Genomic DNA, 17,082 nt, shown 5'->3' on the forward strand with positions numbered 1-17,082 from the left:
CGAGTCTCTTCTGTCCACTACGCAAGTCTAGTAACTAGACCACTGCTGTAGACTCGTTTACTCTCCAAGCAGAGGTAGACTTGCGACAATTGAAATTGAACCATGTGAAACCAAGCGCCAAGAGACCATGTCTACCGAAATAATAGTCTCCAGGCATTTGGAAGTCATGAACAGGTGAACAGATGGCTAACCTGGGCCATACTATGTAATTGGATACGGTGCCCCCCTGCTCACTCAGTGGGATCGCCCAGATGTTAGGATCACAAGAGCCGGAGAGAGCGTGCACAGTCTCTCGTCTCGCTCCGTCGCATTTTATACACGTGTACATGAATTTTGCTCCGAAGTAAGTCTTGGATCGCCGATGTCGATGAACAGCGAGGCGGTGACCGTGACTTATCGGGGGCAGGATCGGGCTGGTTTAGCGGGAGACACGACTGACTCTGGGGTCGGTCTCAGAGACGCCGTTTCGAGTTCTATCCTCTCACTTTCCGACTCACGACAACATCAGGTACGTAACTTGGCTTGAGACTTGAATAATAATTTCCCAACTTTTACGTTTTCAGTGGGGTTCCGTATAATAGCTTTGTTGATGATATTTAGACACACTGCATTCTGTATGAAACCGTTATCGTTAGTTCTAAGATCTTGATCGATTCTTTTTGTTGATGACTTTCTCAGTGTTCGAAAGTTTGGGCCCTTGTCGGGTTTTCGTAATCTCCAAGCAGATCCTACAATGGCATAAGATAGTACCAAACTGGCCAAAGAGTGTAGTCATCCCAAAGGTGTCCATTTCGGTAGCGAAACACACTCCTAAGACGGCTTCACTCCTCTGCCAGCTTTTGATACTATCTTATGCTACCGTAGGATCTGCTTGGAGATTAAGGTTTTCGCTGCACACTAGTACTGCGACTGGGTTTTCAAATTGAGATTTTGCTTTTTTTTTCTTATCATCGCTGTTTTGTTACTTTGTTTGTTGTTGACTCTCTAAACCGCTTCATATTCGACGGTAACTGGTCACATGTGCCTGTTTTGGTTTCCAGGCAAAATTCCGATATAGTATGCATTCGCCTGTTTTTACCTGTGTGATCGTTTTTTTTTTCTTATGAGAATTGAGACATGATTTTTCGACATGACGACAGCCAACTCATTTGGTTCCTTATGTTGGCTTGGGTTTTCTGTTTTCCATACTTGTCCATTGTAATTCAATCATTATCACCTCTGCCCTATCCTGTCATCTTCCCGCGCTGTGAACTGCTCTACCTTTTGTGACCCGGGCCAGGTACAAATTGCGTCAAGGTGCGAAATATTGGCCTTTGTTCATTTTGGCGGGAATTTGCCAAGTTTGCCCTCTTTTGTTTATTTTAGCAGTAAATTGCAACTTGCATAATTGACCAGAGTATGAATTCACGAATTTCACACCTTTGGTCCTCTTTCAGCATTTGTTGCTTAAAATTCTGTTTTTCCATGTTCTTCCAAAAGTGTAATGTTTGGAAACTCTTGGATTGTCATGTCTGCCTGTTTTGGCTCCTCATTTTACCATCAACCATTCAATGGCCAACAAAACTATTTCCCCGAATGGTAGATACCTGGTTATGCTGGAATACCGGGTTACATTATATTGTGCAGAGTCTTGACACTTCAGGTTTATGCCAGAAGCTCCTTCATAGTCAAATCAAGGAGCTTTCATCTTTTACATGGGGCCACCGGCCTTACGTTAACTTTACACCATCTGAGATGATGAATACAATCCGGTACAACTCTTGGATCAAACTTCGACGGAACGTACTCCTCTGGTCGGCTGACTCCCCTAGCTTACTATAGACTCTATTCAAATACAATTCAATCTCTACGGCTGGATAAAATTCCAGACGTTTCGAGTGACATGCATCACTCTTTTTCAGCGTCACTATAGATCTTAGAATGTACTGGCCGGACAATTCAATACAAGTACAGCTAACAAGAAAACCGGTTGAACCACTAACTTGTAAGGATCATATGCAAATGTCACTCAAATGTAAGTCAAGTTAGCACTATGGTCAGACAACATCATAGGAAAAAGTTACTGTCCTTTGTGATGCAAGACAAGACGGGGGCCCATATACTGGAGAGTTCTACGCGGGGTTGTAGATCTTGGACTCTACTTGTCCAATTTCTACTATTAGACCACCGATCGCGTAGCTTGGTAGTGGCTCACTGATCCACTTTGATCCATAGGGCCAAGGAGGTCATATTGATACGGACAAGCAGTGTGGTTGTGTCTCTGCTTGCACCATAGATACATGTCGCGGTAGAATTTCCTTGAGGAAAAACTGGGTCCATTTGTGGTTGGTTTGTTCGGAAGACATAGTTAATTCTATTGCTTGTGGGTATGGTAGGAAAGAATTATGCTACCAAGACTAAGAAAAATAGAGTCATAGCATGTGAATGAAATTTCATCTGTGCAAGTATATGTCAGTATGAAAGAATAGCCTCCTTCGCGGCCATTTTGCGGACACGGACATAAGACCGGAATATTCCCTCCTCGACGTAAGAACCTTCCCGACATGAAACCTGACCGCGATAAAAAAATCGAGAATATGCCCCTCCCTCATAAAATTGCGCAAACGCCCACAAAGAGGCTGCGAAGGGGCCTAACTTCAAATGACATTTGACTAACTTCAAATGACATTTGTTCACTTGATAGACCAGTTTATCCTCTTTGATAGAAGAAAAGTCATTGTAAGAAACAAAGTTCCAAATACTTAGTACTCAGGAAAAAAAAAAGCCATTGATGTAGTTTTCCCATAGCAAATTTCATAAGAGATCCAGGAAAGCAATCATCCTCAGCTGAGGCAAGTAGGTGACTGAGTTGAAGCATGTCTAGACATATATGTAGGAGCTTTTTTGAACTCATCATTTTTTTTGCATTTTCTTTGTTCCCCAGCCTAAGGCTTCACAAAGTGTCGAGATGGAACACACTGGGAGTGAGATGAACTACACTGCAGCACAGGATTCCAGTTTTTACAAACATGCAAAACATGACAATGAGAAACCTTACATGTGTGGTGAGTGTGGGTACAGGGCAGCTTACAAGTCTAACTTATCCCAACATATGAGAACCCACACAGGAGAAAAACCATACAAGTGTGACCAGTGCGATTATTCTGCAACACAGAAATCCACTTTGGACCAACATCGTACAAAACACACCGGTGAGAAACCCTACATTTGTGGTGAGTGTGGGTACAGGACAGCTTACAAGCGTGACTTATCCCAACATATGAGGACCCACACAGGAGAAAAACCCTATAAGTGTGACCAGTGTGACTATTCTGCTGCAACAAAATCATCTTTGGACTACCACCTAGCAAAACACACTGGTGAAAAACCCTACATGTGTGGGGAGTGTGGATACAGGACTGCTAAAAAGTCTCATTTAGCCAGTCATTTGAGAACCCACACAGGAGAGAAACCCTACCAGTGTGACCAGTGCGACTATTCTGCAACACAGAAATCCACTTTGGACCGTCATTTAACACAACATACTGATGAGAAACCCTATATGTGTGGTGAGTGTGGGCACAGGACAGCTGATAAGTCCCGCCTGTCCCAACATATGAGAACCCACACAGGAGAAAAGCCCTACAAATGTGACCAGTGTGACTATTCTGCTGCAACGAAATCATCTTTGGACCAACATCTAACAAAACACACTGGAGAGAAACCCTACATGTGTGAGGAATGTGGACACAGGACAGCTCAAAAGTCTGCCTTATCCCGACATATGAGAACCCACACAGGAGAAAAACCATACAAATGTTACCTGTGTGACTATTCTACTGCAACGAAATCATCTTTGGACTACCATCTAACAAAACACACTGGAGAGAAACCCTACATGTGTGGGGAGTGCGGGTACAGGACAACTTACAAGTATGACTTATCCAAACATATGAGAATCCACACAGGAGAAAAACCCTACAAGTGTGACCAGTGTGAATTTTCTGCAGCACGGAAAGACACTTTGAACAAACACCATCTAGCGATGCACACCGCTGAGAAACCCTACATGTGTGGGGAATGTGGGTTCAGAGCAGTTCAGAAATCTACCTTATCCAAACATATGAGAACCCACACAGGAGAAAAACCCTACAAGTGTGACCAGTGTGACTATTCTGCTACTCAAAAAGTCGCTTTAGACCTACATGTAGTCAAACACACTGGAGAGAAACCCTACATGTGTGGGGAGTGTGGGTACAGGACAACTTACAAGTCTAACTTATCAAGACATATGAGAACCCACACATGTGACCCATGGGTTGTATACTTAGACTACTAGGCTATTAGAGTATTAGAGGCTACACTTGATCACAAAGCCGTTAAGATTCAGTCTGGACTTTGCTGTTGTACAGACAGATTGTGTGATAGAGGAAAGAATTATGTTACTCAAGCAATTAGATTAACAATTACTCAAGCACTTGGTTAGATTTTATCCAGTTGCTTGAGCAACTGTTACCTTACTTAAGAAATGTTCAGTGATACTTTCAGTGTACTTTTGTCATGTAGAAAATTAACATAGGTTCATAATGCCATTCAAAGAAAAGAAACTGACTACTATTCCTAAATGTGATTTGACCAATGTTAAGTTCCAGAGCAGCTTGGACAGCAGCAAAGGACAATATAATGTTTGCAATAGTTCCCTTTCGCTGTAGGTTTCACTTGATTTAGTTAGTAGTAACTGTTGAAGTAGTAATTATAGTATCCATTATTTGGTTATACTACATTATATTATTATTAGTTCACTAGTAGTTTAGTAAATAGATTTCTTGAAAAATACTAGACTGTAACTCAATTGATATGTTGTCTGAACATTGCCATACATTGTCACTGATGCGATTGTTTTGAAATAAATCATTCTTAAGCCTTGAAAAGCGTGAGCACACATTGCACTATTGTCTCTTAGCAACTTTGTTCTTTGCAGTTGTAAATCTGTTGAAGATACTGATTACAATTAACGCTAGCCTGTATAAAACTTGGGAAAGTGTTTAGTTAAAACTACTTCATGTCATGTGTGTAAAGTAAGTTACTTAGGCACTATATCCCACCTTAGTGTAGCAGTGACAGGTAATATTGAACAAACAGATACATATTGGTTTTGTTGACATGATGTTCAAGCCGTCATATTGCAAATAAAGTTGCATGAATAATATATTTCAATTATTAATCAACACAAAAGTGAACTAGTTTATATACTAGTATGTAGCTATTATAGAAACACTCTAGGTTTCATCATTGATTATCTAAATTAGGTCTCGATCTACATAATAAGCATCTAATTATCTCAGTCATCACTTTAACTATCTAACTACATGTGTAATTGTGTATGCTAAAAATCATCCGTCGTCCTCTCTTTAGTTGTTGTTTTTTAAAAGTCTCCAACAAAATCGGTCCCTACAGGTAAAAAAAATTCTAGGGAGCTTTAACCGATTCCCCAAGCAGAGGTTAGGTCGGGGAATATCAGTGACCAGAATTTCTTTATCACTCCCTCCCCCTGAGTAGGAAATCTCAGCCACTACTTCTCCTTACCCAACCTCTGCTTGGAGAAGAGGTTTGGGCCGCCTAGATTTTTTTACTTTTAGAGGCCTATTTTGTTTGAGACTAAAAAATCAACTACAGTTACACCTACCTAAGCGACCACCTCTTCCTAGCGACCACCTGGCTATTACGACCGCTTTTCTCGGTCCCGAAATTTTTCCCCATTGACTTCAGTATTAAGAGACCTCTTATTGTATTTGCCAACGGAAACCATTTATACTATGCATCAGGCATGTTGTGAGTCGATACTCTACTAACCGACCACCTGTCCAAATCGACCGTCTTGGGCAGGTTTGACTACTAAATTTTCAATCTGCCCCAAGAGCTATAATCAGAGCTGAACCACTCAAGAATGACATCCATAGAATGCCCAGAACGTGAGATATCAGAGCTGAAAGTTCCGCTGCAGTAGCGTAGAATTGGACAGTAGGCACATTGCTGAACTTGACCTTCACTGTCCTGATTCCCTGCCCTCATGCCAAAGTATAATCATAAAGATCCATCCACAGCTTCTCGAGTGACAGCAAAAACACATATACTACAGTACTCTCCGAGCAGATCTTGCGTGGCATAAGACAGCATCATAAGCTTGGGAAGGAGTTTTCTCGACAGAGGAGTAAATTGACCAATCACTCCTCTGCCGGCTAAACTCCTTCCCCAGCTTATTATACTGTCTTATGCCACGCAAGATTTGCTTGGAGATTAGCGGGCACAGACAAAGAACAGTGAAAACAAAATACTTGGCGGAGGTATTACGATAGCCTGGTATCCAGCCGTATTACAGCTCCCGCGAGTCTCTTCTGTCCACTACGCAAGTCTAGTAACTAGAGGGTCTGCATGGGGGGTCCTGACAACGCTTTACGCTAAATTCGGGACGGTCGACAACGCTTTACGTTAAATTCACGAAGGCCGGCAACGTTTTACGTTGAATTCAGAAAGGCCGGCAACGAGTAACGCTAAATTCTAGAAGGCTAGCAACACTCGACAGAGGCGGGGCATGCTCCGCTTGGAAGATTTAAAATTTTGAGTCTTTTTTGACTCTCTGAAACACTATTTCCTGCATTTTGAGGGTAAATTTTCGCTGGCAGACAAAGCTAAGTTAAATGGCATATCTGAACAAAGATTCCCAGGGGTTCAGCGTAAGCTTTTGGGGTGACGCCGCACAACTTATTTTTGCCATGTCGAGCGCCGAAGGGGTGAGGCGTCGCAATGAAAGTCCGGGAAAATTTTGAAATCCTGACCGGGCTGACCCCCTAACACGCCACGTCCTGAGTTTTTCTGAGACAAAATTTTGATTTGATGGGTATCATATAAAGCTAAATTTATTGACATTTGTATTAGCAAAAATGGTGTTTGAGGTTGACACGTCACATCCCCCAACATATATTCAGCATTTCGAGCGCCGAAGGCGCGAGGCGGCGCAGGGAATTTTGACATCCTGACCATCTAAAATGATATTTCCTGCATTTTTATGGGCAAATTTTGCTGACAGACTAAGCTTACTTCAATGACATTTGTATTAGCAAACCAGGTCTTTGAGTTTGACACATCCCCAACATAATTTTTTCAGCATTTAGAGCGCCAAAGGAAAGAGGCGGCGCAACGGGAGGACCATGGAAATTTTGAAATCTTGAACCTCTAAAATGACATTTCCTGCATTTTCATAGGCAAATTTTGCTGCCAGACTAAGCTAGCTAACTACAATACCATTCGTATTAACGACAAAAAAGGTGAGGACGAGGCCCCTGATACATATTTTTGCCATGTCGATGACCGAATGTGAAATGTGTAGCAAGGGAGGTCCGGCGAAATTTTGAAATCTTGATCCTCTGAAACGCAATTTCCCGTGTTTTGAGGGGCTAAATTTACTGGTAGACTACCCTTCGACTTACGAAATTCGGGAGACCAGGCTACGATTTACGGGTGATTTTTAGGCTAGATTACGCTTTACGTGAAATTTTTAGGCTCCATTACGCTCTACGTGAAATACACTGGCTACGCTTTACGGTAAATTTTCCATCCTAACTACGAATTACGTGAAATAAAATAGCTTCCCTACAAATTACGGGAAATTAAAAGGCCTGCCTACGCCTTACGGAAAAGAGCATGCAGACCCTCTAACTAGACTACTGCTGTAGCGCCGTTTACTCTGAGAGTCTCCAAGCAGAGGTTGACTTGCGACAATTAAAACTGAACCATGTGAAACCAAGCACCAAGAGACCACGTCTATCGAAATAATAATCTCCAGGCATTTGGAAGTCATGAACAGGTGAACAGATGGCCAACCTAGGCTATACTATGTAATTGGATATCGTGCGCCCCTGCTCACTCAGTGGGATCGCCCAGATGTTAGGATCACAAGAGCCGGGGAGAGCGTGCACAGTCTCTCGTCACGCTCCTTCGCATTTTACACAAGTGTACATGAATTTTGCTCCGAAGTAATTACGTAAGTCTTGGATCGCCGATGAACAGCGAGGCCGTGACCGTGAGTTATCGGGGGCAGGATCGGGCTGGTTTAGCGGGAGACCCGACTGATTCTGGGGTCGGTCTCGGAGACGCCGTTTCGAATTCTCTCTTCTCACTTCCCGACTCACCACAACATCAGGTACGTAACTTGGCTTCAGACTTGAATAATTCCCAACTTTTACGTTTTCAGTGGGGTTCCGCATAATAGCTTTGTTGATGAGCTTTTAGACACTTTGCATTCCAGTATCTGTATGCATGTAGACAAGCTGCAAACTGTATAGAAATACTCGTGTAAGCACAGAACACTGAATTATTTTCATTATAAACAAACACAAATGATCGAACTTGCGTTAGGTCAAGATCGCAGACGTCCTACACTAGAGGTATCAGTATAATCACGCTTGACCTGTGAATAACTGTGTTTTACGATATCATGCTGTGGTTAGTTCTTCTAAGATCTTGATCGATTCTTTTTGTTGATGACTTTCTCAGTGCGCGAAATTTTGTGCCCCTGTCAGGTTTTCGCTGCATACTGCGACTAGGTTTTCGAGATTATTTTCTAGCCTAAATTGTGACGATCAACATCGCTGTTATGCTTATGGTACTCTGTTTTAGTTTTCAGGCACGTTTCAAACATATTGCTATATACTAGTACATTGGCCTGTTTTTACCTGAGTGATTGTTTTTTTCCTATGAGACATTTTCGACTGTGAGCTCAATAAAATTTGTTGTCCCTAATGTTTTTGGCTTGGGTTTGCTGTTTTCCATAATGACCCATTGTAATTCAATCATTATCACCTCTGCCCTACCCTGTCTTCTCCCCGCGCTGTGAACTGCTCTACCTTTTGTGACCCGGGCCAGGTACAAATTGCGTCAAGGTGTGAAATATTGGCTTTCGTTCATTTTGACGGGGATTTGCCAAGTTTGCCCTCTTTTGTTTATTTTAGCAGTAAATTGCAACTTGCATCATTGACCAGAGTATGAATTCACGAATTTCACACCTTTGGTCCCCTTTCAGCATTTGTTGCTTTAAAATCCCGTTGTTGTTTTTTCAAATTCTTCCAAAAGTGTAATGTTTGGAAACTGTTGGATTGTCATGTCTGCCTGTTTTGGCTCCTCATTTTACCATCAACCATTCAATGGCCAACAAAACTATTTCCTTTAACCCGAATGGTAGATACCTGGTTTTGCTGGAATACCAGGTTACATTTTTTTATTGTGCAGAGTCTTGGCACTTCAGGTTTATGCCAGAAGCTCACTCATAGTCATACCAAGGAGCTTTCATCTTTTACATGGGGCCGCTGACCTTACGTTAACGTTATACCATCTGAAATTATGAATACAATCCCCTACGACCCTTGGATCAAACGTCGACATCGAGGAAACGTACTCCTCTGGCCGGCTAACTCCCCTAGCGTACTATAGACTCTATGGTAAGACAACATCAAAGGAAAAAGTTATTGTCCTTTGTGGTGTAAGACGGGGTCCCATGTACTGGAGAGTTCTACGCGGGATTGTACTTTGTAGATCTTGGACTCTACTTTTCTATTTCTACTATTTAGACCACCGATCGCGGAGCTTGGTAGAGGCTATCTTCGGCTCACAGATCCACTGAATTTGATCCATAGGGCCAATGAGGTTATAATTAATAATATATAGATAGGGACAAGCAGTGAGGTTGTGTCTCTGCTTGCACCATGGATCCATGCCGCAGTAAAATTTCCTTGAGGAAAAACTAAGTCCAGTCATGGTTGGGTTGGTCGGAGAAATAGTTAATCCTATTGCTTGAGGGCGGTTGGTACACGACCATAGCATGTGAATGAAATTTCGTCTGTATACTGGCCGCAGTATGAAAGAATAGCCTCCTTCGCGGCCTTTTTGCGGGAACGGACATAAGACCTCCCCGGAATATTCCCTCCTCGACGTAAGAACCTTCCCGGCATGAAACCTGACCGCGATAAAAAAATCGCCATGAAACCGAACCGCGATAAAAAAAAATTGGCATGAAACCTAACTGCGATAAAAAATCGAGAATATGCCCCTCCCTGCGCAAACGCCCGCAAAAAGGCCGCGAAAGAGGCTTACTTCAAATGATATTTGAAAACTTGTCCACTTGATAGACCAGTTTATCCTCTTTGGTAGAAGAAAAGTCGTTGTAAGAAACAAAGTTCCAAATAATCACTGGAGAGGGGAAAATGAATTACCATTGATCTTGTTTTCCTGTTGCAAATTCCATAAGAAATCCGGTAAAGCAATCATCCTCATCTGAGGTAAGGAGGTGGCTAAGGTGAAGCTTTTTGAACTCATCATCATTTTTGTTTGTTTGTTTGGACCTCAATTTATTCATGAAAGCTCAAATCGGCCTGCAGGCCGCTTTTCATTGAGGTCATGAGGGAAGAGGCAAGGGTCAGACAAAGTACATAACAGAGATACAGTTACATCGTTTAGAGTCCTTATAAGTCCTGTAAGTCTATATAGAATTTTTTTACACACGTTTACAGAGAGAAACTGCTATATGATTGAAGTCTATTCATTTCGGTCATTTCCGGATCTGTTACTGTATTGTTAAAGAGGCTGTACGTCTGGTGCTAGACTGTTCCAGATGGTGGGTCCACGGTAGGCGATGGCTCTGAAGGTTTCTCGCTTTTTTTTCAAATACCGTTGTTAAATCCGTGTTTCATTTTCTTTGTTCCCCAGCCCAACGCTTTACAGAGTGTCGAGATGGAACACGTTGGGAACGAGATCAGCTACACTGCAGTACAGGATTCCAGTTTTTGCAAACGTCCAAAACACACCGGTGAGAAACCTTACATGTGTGAGGAGTGTGGGTACAGGGCAACTTACAAGTCTGACTTATTACGACATATGAGAACCCATACAGGAGAAAAACCATACAAGTGTGACCAGTGTGACTATTCTGCAGCACAGAAGTCCCATTTGGACCAACACCTAGCCATACACACTGGCGATAAGCCCTACATGTGTGGTGAGTGTGGGTACAGGGCAGCATTAAAGTTCCTATTGTTCCGACATATAAAAACCCACACAGGAGAAAGACCTTACAAATGTGACCAGTGTGACTATTCTGCTACAACGAAATCATCTTTGGACCGTCATTTAACAAAACACACTGGTGAGAAACCCTACATGTGTGAGGAATGTGGGTACAGGGCAGCTGACAAGTCTGCCTTATTACGACATATGAGAACCCACACAGGAGAAAAACCCTACAAGTGTGACCAGTGTGACTATTCTGCAGCACAGAAATTCAACTTGGACAGACATCGTACAAAACACACCGGTGAGAAACCCTACATGTGTGGGCAGTGTGGGTACAGGGTAGCTGACAAGTCTGACTTATCCAAACATATGAGAACTCACACAGGAGAAAAAACCTACAAGTGTGACCAGTGTGACTATTCTGCAGCAGAGAAATCCAATTTGGACCAGCATCTAACAAAGCACACTGGTGAGAAACCCTACAAGTGTGACCAGTGTGATTACTCTGCAGCAAAGAAGTCCCATTTGGACCAACACCTAGTCAAACACACTGGTGATAAGCCCTACATGTGTGGTGAGTGTGGGTACAGGACAGCTGTTAAGTTCCGATTGTCCCGACATATAAAAACCCACACAGGAGAAAGACCTTATAAATGTTACCAGTGTGACCATTCTGCTGCAACGAAATCATCTTTGGACCGTCATTTAGCAAAGCACACCGGTGAGAAACCCTACATGTGTGAGGCATGTGGGTACAGGACAGCTGACAAGTTTGACTTATCCAAACATATAAGAACCCATACAGGAGAAAAACCCCACAAGTGTGACCAGTGTAACTATTCTGCAGCAAGGAAATCCCATTTGAACCGTCATTTAACAAAACACACTGGTGAGAAACCATATATGTGTGGTGAGTGTGGGTACAGGACAGCTCACAAGTCTAGCTTATCCCGACATATGAGAGCCCACACAGGAGAAAAACCCTACAAGTGTGACCAATGTGACTATTCTGCAGCACAGAAATGCAGTTTGGACCAGCATCTAACAAAACACACTGGTGAGAAACCCTACAAGTGTGACCAGTGTGATTACTCTGCAGCAAAGAAGTCCCATTTGGACCAACACCTAGTCAAACACACTGGTGATAAGCCCTACATGTGTGGTGAGTGTGGGTACAGGACAGCTGTTAAGTTCCTATTGTTCCGACATATAAAAACCCACACAGGAGAAAAACCTTACAAATGTGACCAGTGTGACTATTCTGCTGCAACGAAATCATCTTTGGACCGTCATGTAACAAAGCACACTGGTGAGAAACCCTACATGTGTGGAGAGTGCGGGTACAGGACAGCTGATAAGTCCCGCTTGTCCCTACATATGAGAACCCACACAGGAGAAAAACCCTACAAGTGTGACCAGTGTGACTTTTCTACAGCACAGAAAGGCAATTTGGACCAACATCTAACAAAACACACTAGTGAGAAACCCTACATGTGTGGTGAGTGTGGGTACAGGGCAGCTCATAAGTCTCGCTTATCTCTACATATGAGAACCCACACAGGAGAAAAACCCTACAAGTGTGACCAGTGTGACTTTTCTACAGCACAGAAAGGCAATTTGGACCAACATCTAACAAAACACACTGGAGAGAAACCCTACATGTGTGGGGAGTGTGGGTACAGGACAGCTTACAAGGTTAGCTTGTCCGAACACATGAATACCCACACAGGAGAAAAACCCTACAAGTGTGACCAGTGTGACTATTCTACAAGACTCAAATCCTCTTTCTACTACCATCGTATGAAACACACTGGCAAGAAACCTGCATGTGTGAGGAGTGTGGATATAGGACAGTTCTAAAATCTAACTTATCGAAGCACATGAGAACCCACACAGGAGATAAACGTTGCAAATGTGACCAATGTGACCATTCTGTAGAGGAAAAATCTGGTTTGGACCTACATCTTCTAAAACACACGTACCCAGATTATTATCCCTATACAGTCAAACCTGCCCAAGACGACCATCCGGGGGACCGGAAAAAAGCGGTCGATTTGGACAGGTGGTCGCTGAGAAGAGTATCGACTCAAAACATGGCCGATGCAAAGTAAAAATGGTTTCCGTTGTGCTTAATGGCAAATAGAAAGCACACTGCACGCACGCAAAGAAGCGAGGTCTTTAATGTCAAATGCAACACACACACTGTAAACTGTAAATTTAACCCCCAAATCCGACGCAAACTGGCCGATTTCGGCACAAAATCGCGCTAGTTATCATCAAAAATCGATGAAAACCTCAATTTTGAAAATGATGCGGTCGTTATGGGTCCCAATTCGGGCCGGTCGCGGTCGCGTTGGCCAGGTGGTCGTTGAGAAAAGGTCGCTTAATGCTTACGTCAATGGGAAAATAAATCGGGACCGAGAAAAAGCGGTCGAAATGGCCAGGTGGTCGCTGAGAAGAGGTGGTCGCTCGGGCAGGTTTGACTGTATATATGTCAGAAAAAACAGTGCCAATGGAAAAGAATGTTATGTTTCCGGTGATCTTGATTGGCCCTAGGAAAATCCTGCTTAACCTGGCCTGTTTTTTTGTCCACCGCTGGCAAAGGACACATTTTTTATCTTAGTGGCGCAAATAAAAGAATTCCTTTATACCTATTTTTTCTGGACAGTAATTCGAAACACAAGATACATTTTCTTATGGCTATTGCTATTTTTCTTGGTTTTATTGATTTTACAAACTCAAAAAGGTGATGCAATGTTAATTACATAGTAAGAACACAAATACACTAAACATGAATACTGATTAGCTAACTTGATTAGACTTTACCAGGCTTCACAGATGGTTAAATAGTAGAAATTGGACAAATATCTGTAGAGGGAATAGTGTGCTAGGGGAGTCGACCAGCCAGAGGAGTCAGTATGCGACCCATGAGTTGTATACGCTAAGGGCACAACCCGCCGTACGTGCATTTCATCCGTACGTTTTTTGGGAGGCCAGTCTTTTTGGGAGGCCAGTCGTCCGCCACGTATTTCTGAAAACGTTCAGGCTGTACAGGGTAGGCGCGTCGCCCGTACTGGCACGTACGGGGGGCGAATCCGCAGCCCGATGGCACACAAAGTTCTGCCTGCACGCAAAGTTCTACGGCGTGTCTGCGTGATCCAAAATCCGTCGGATTCCCTACGAGTTCGTACGGAGGTGGTACTTACCACTTACGGATCCCAAAAGATTGCCCACATTTTGGCACGTAGACAGCACGTATGGCGGATTGTGCCCTTAGCTTTACTATTATCAAAGACTACTAGGCTATTAGAGGCTACACTTGATCACAAAGCCGTTACGATTCAGTCTGGACTTCGCTGTTGTACAGGCAGATTGTGTGACAGAGGAAAGAATTATGTTACTCAAGCAATTAGACAAACAATTACTCAAGTACTTGGTAAAATTTCATCCAGTTGCGTGAGCAACTGTTACCTTACATAAAGAATTGTTCGGTGATACTTTCGATGTACTTTTGTCATGTAGAGAATTAACATAGGTTTATAATGTTATTCAAAGAAAAGAAACTGGCTTCTATTCCTATATGTGATTTTACCAATGTAAAGTTCCAGAGCAGCATGGGCAGCAGCAAATGACAATATAATATTTGCAATAGTTCCCTTTAGCTGTAGGTTTCACTTGATTTAGTTAGTAGTAACAACTGTTGTAGTAGTAGTAATACTATCCATTATTTGGTTATACTACATTACATTATCATTACTTCACTAGTAGTTTAGTAAATAGATTTGTTGAAAAATACTAGACTGTAACTCAATTGATATGTTGTCTGAACATTGCCATACATTGTCACTGATGCGATTGTTTTGAAATAAATCATTCTTAAGCCTTGAAAAGTGTGAGCACACATTACACTATTGCCTCTTAGCAACTTTGTTCTTTGCAGTTGTAAATCTGTTGAAGGTACTAATTACAAAATGCTAGCCCATAGAAAACTTGGGAAAGTGTTGAGTCTCAACTACTTTATGTCATGTGTAAAGTAACAAATGCTTGGGACTATATCGCACCTTAGTGTGGCAGTGAAAAATCATACATGACATGAACTATTGATTTAAAAAAAACTGTTAACTTATGTTGTAATGTAATTCGCTGATGTGGCAAGTTTTCTAGCACCGTTTTGAAAAGGACTTTATCTCGCTCATTCTCAGGTTTTGACATTTCACAACTTGGGAAATGAAATTTATTTATTTTATTTATTTATTTATTAGGATTCTCCATATTCGATGACGATATATGGAGGGTATGCCGAAACAGGTGTCAATAAACACCTTTTCAAAGCCGCCATACACACATGTTCGCACATGTCACGGCGGGGTTCTACCGCCCCTTACGGGGTGACATGACATGCCCTTTCGTGTGGCTGATACGGTATGAAGGTTCGCCAGGACTCCAGCCGGGTGATTTGAAGTGAATCACCAACTCCAGACAGAATGGTTTGCTCCATCTCACACCGCACCATCGCACGTGTGGGCTCTGACAAGGTCTTTACTTCACCCCTTTCCTTTTCTTGTTCTTGACATTGAAGCTCACTAAATAGTCAAATGAATTTATCCTGCTCAAGTCTGTAAACACGAAATAACATCTCACAACAGTCATTGGTGGAAAACTTTACTTTCTATCACCAAGGAGGTTACATAGCTACTGACATTAAAATACGTATCATAGTCTACATTGCTATTTCTTGCTTTGAAATCACTTTTGCAAGCTCTTGTAATATTCCTTTCTTTATCTTGCTTTTTCTCATTCAATCTCAGTGTCATCAGTTCGATTTAGCATATAACTGATTATATCTTGCTACTTTCATCCATATTCAGTAGCAGTTCTGGGTAATATGATAAGCAACATATACAAAAAATGGAAAAATAACATAAAATAGTATATACATAACTGCATAGTATTCTTGTAGTGCCACCTGGTCATTTTGGTCACTCTATAGTGGCCCAACTACAAAATTGAATCCCCAATAACTAAAATCAATTTACATTTTAACATGTTTATAGTGGCAATTTGTCTGTTATAAGTAGTGACCTTTTTTTTCAAGTCTCTTCAGTAGTTGCTATAAAGAATAGGTTTGACTTCATCATATAACCTGTAAGGCACTGCATGACAACTGATTTGACTTTAAAGGACAGCATCAGAAAATTTTCAATTCTTTATTTTCCAGTAGTTTACTCATTAAAAAGTTGATGTACGTCAATTTTTACATTGATCCGCCTAATATGACCTTGTAGACACGTTTGAACTTCGCGCTCTCCTCCTCTCCCCGCCGCGCTGGCCGATGACGTAATGGCCTCGTTCTGATCGTCTGAGATTGTATGACGTCACGGATCCAAAACTTGTAGCCAGCCATTTTGCTCGGTGAACCTCGGTCCTCTCATCGATAAATAATCACCCCGCCATTCTGGAGTTCAGTTTGTTGTTGTTGAAAATTACTTTCGTGGACCTGTAAGTCGCGTTGTGAGCTGTCTACGATGCCATAGTCCCCGGGAGACTGAACATGAATAAGCTTGCCTGCGAGTAAACCGCGCGGCGACGGAACGAAATCAAAACAATGGTGGTGGGGGAGGTTCACGCATCGTGCCGTTCTGGACTATTACAAGAGCGAGTTCTGGTCAGTTCTTAGCTTCTCCTTTCCGGACAGCACAGCGATAATTACACGTAAACTTCCACGAATTTTGGTTGAGTTCACAATTGTCCAACTGGCAGGGACATTTAAAAAATAAACATTTTTCCTCTGACAACATACCCTTGATCGCTACATATCGAACGACCCCCTTTTCGCGCCGATACAGATAGCACCGCAACTTGTACAGATCATGCGAGTTACGCCTCGCCTCTCATTTTATTTTCTGTTTTTCGGGGAAATTATCTGGACTGGTCGGTTTTTCAATCATGTAGCTTTGGCGGAGATTGCTGGGGGTTCATTCAAAACAAATCACGGACTCTGAAACGAAGCCGACATTTCGCGCTATTCACAATGCCGGCCTG

General features: G+C 42.4%; 1 protein-coding gene across 1 annotated transcript; it reads left to right on the forward strand.

The window, feature by feature from the left end:
* Positions 1-252: 252 nt before the first annotated feature.
* LOC118411651 (zinc finger protein 93-like) lies at positions 253-12,169 on the forward strand. The gene is made up of 6 exons (XM_035814129.1): positions 253-508; positions 2,924-3,125; positions 3,990-4,075; positions 10,738-10,837; positions 11,468-11,580; positions 12,140-12,169. The coding sequence occupies exons 1-6, from the start codon at positions 362-364 to the stop codon at positions 12,167-12,169; spliced, it is 678 nt and encodes a 225-aa protein (XP_035670022.1). The 5' UTR covers positions 253-361.
* The last annotated feature ends 4,913 nt before the right edge of the window (positions 12,170-17,082 follow it).

Source organism: Branchiostoma floridae, chromosome 3, assembly GCF_000003815.2.
Source record: "Branchiostoma floridae strain S238N-H82 chromosome 3, Bfl_VNyyK, whole genome shotgun sequence".
In the NCBI taxonomy this organism is placed as follows: domain Eukaryota; kingdom Metazoa; phylum Chordata; class Leptocardii; order Amphioxiformes; family Branchiostomatidae; genus Branchiostoma; species Branchiostoma floridae.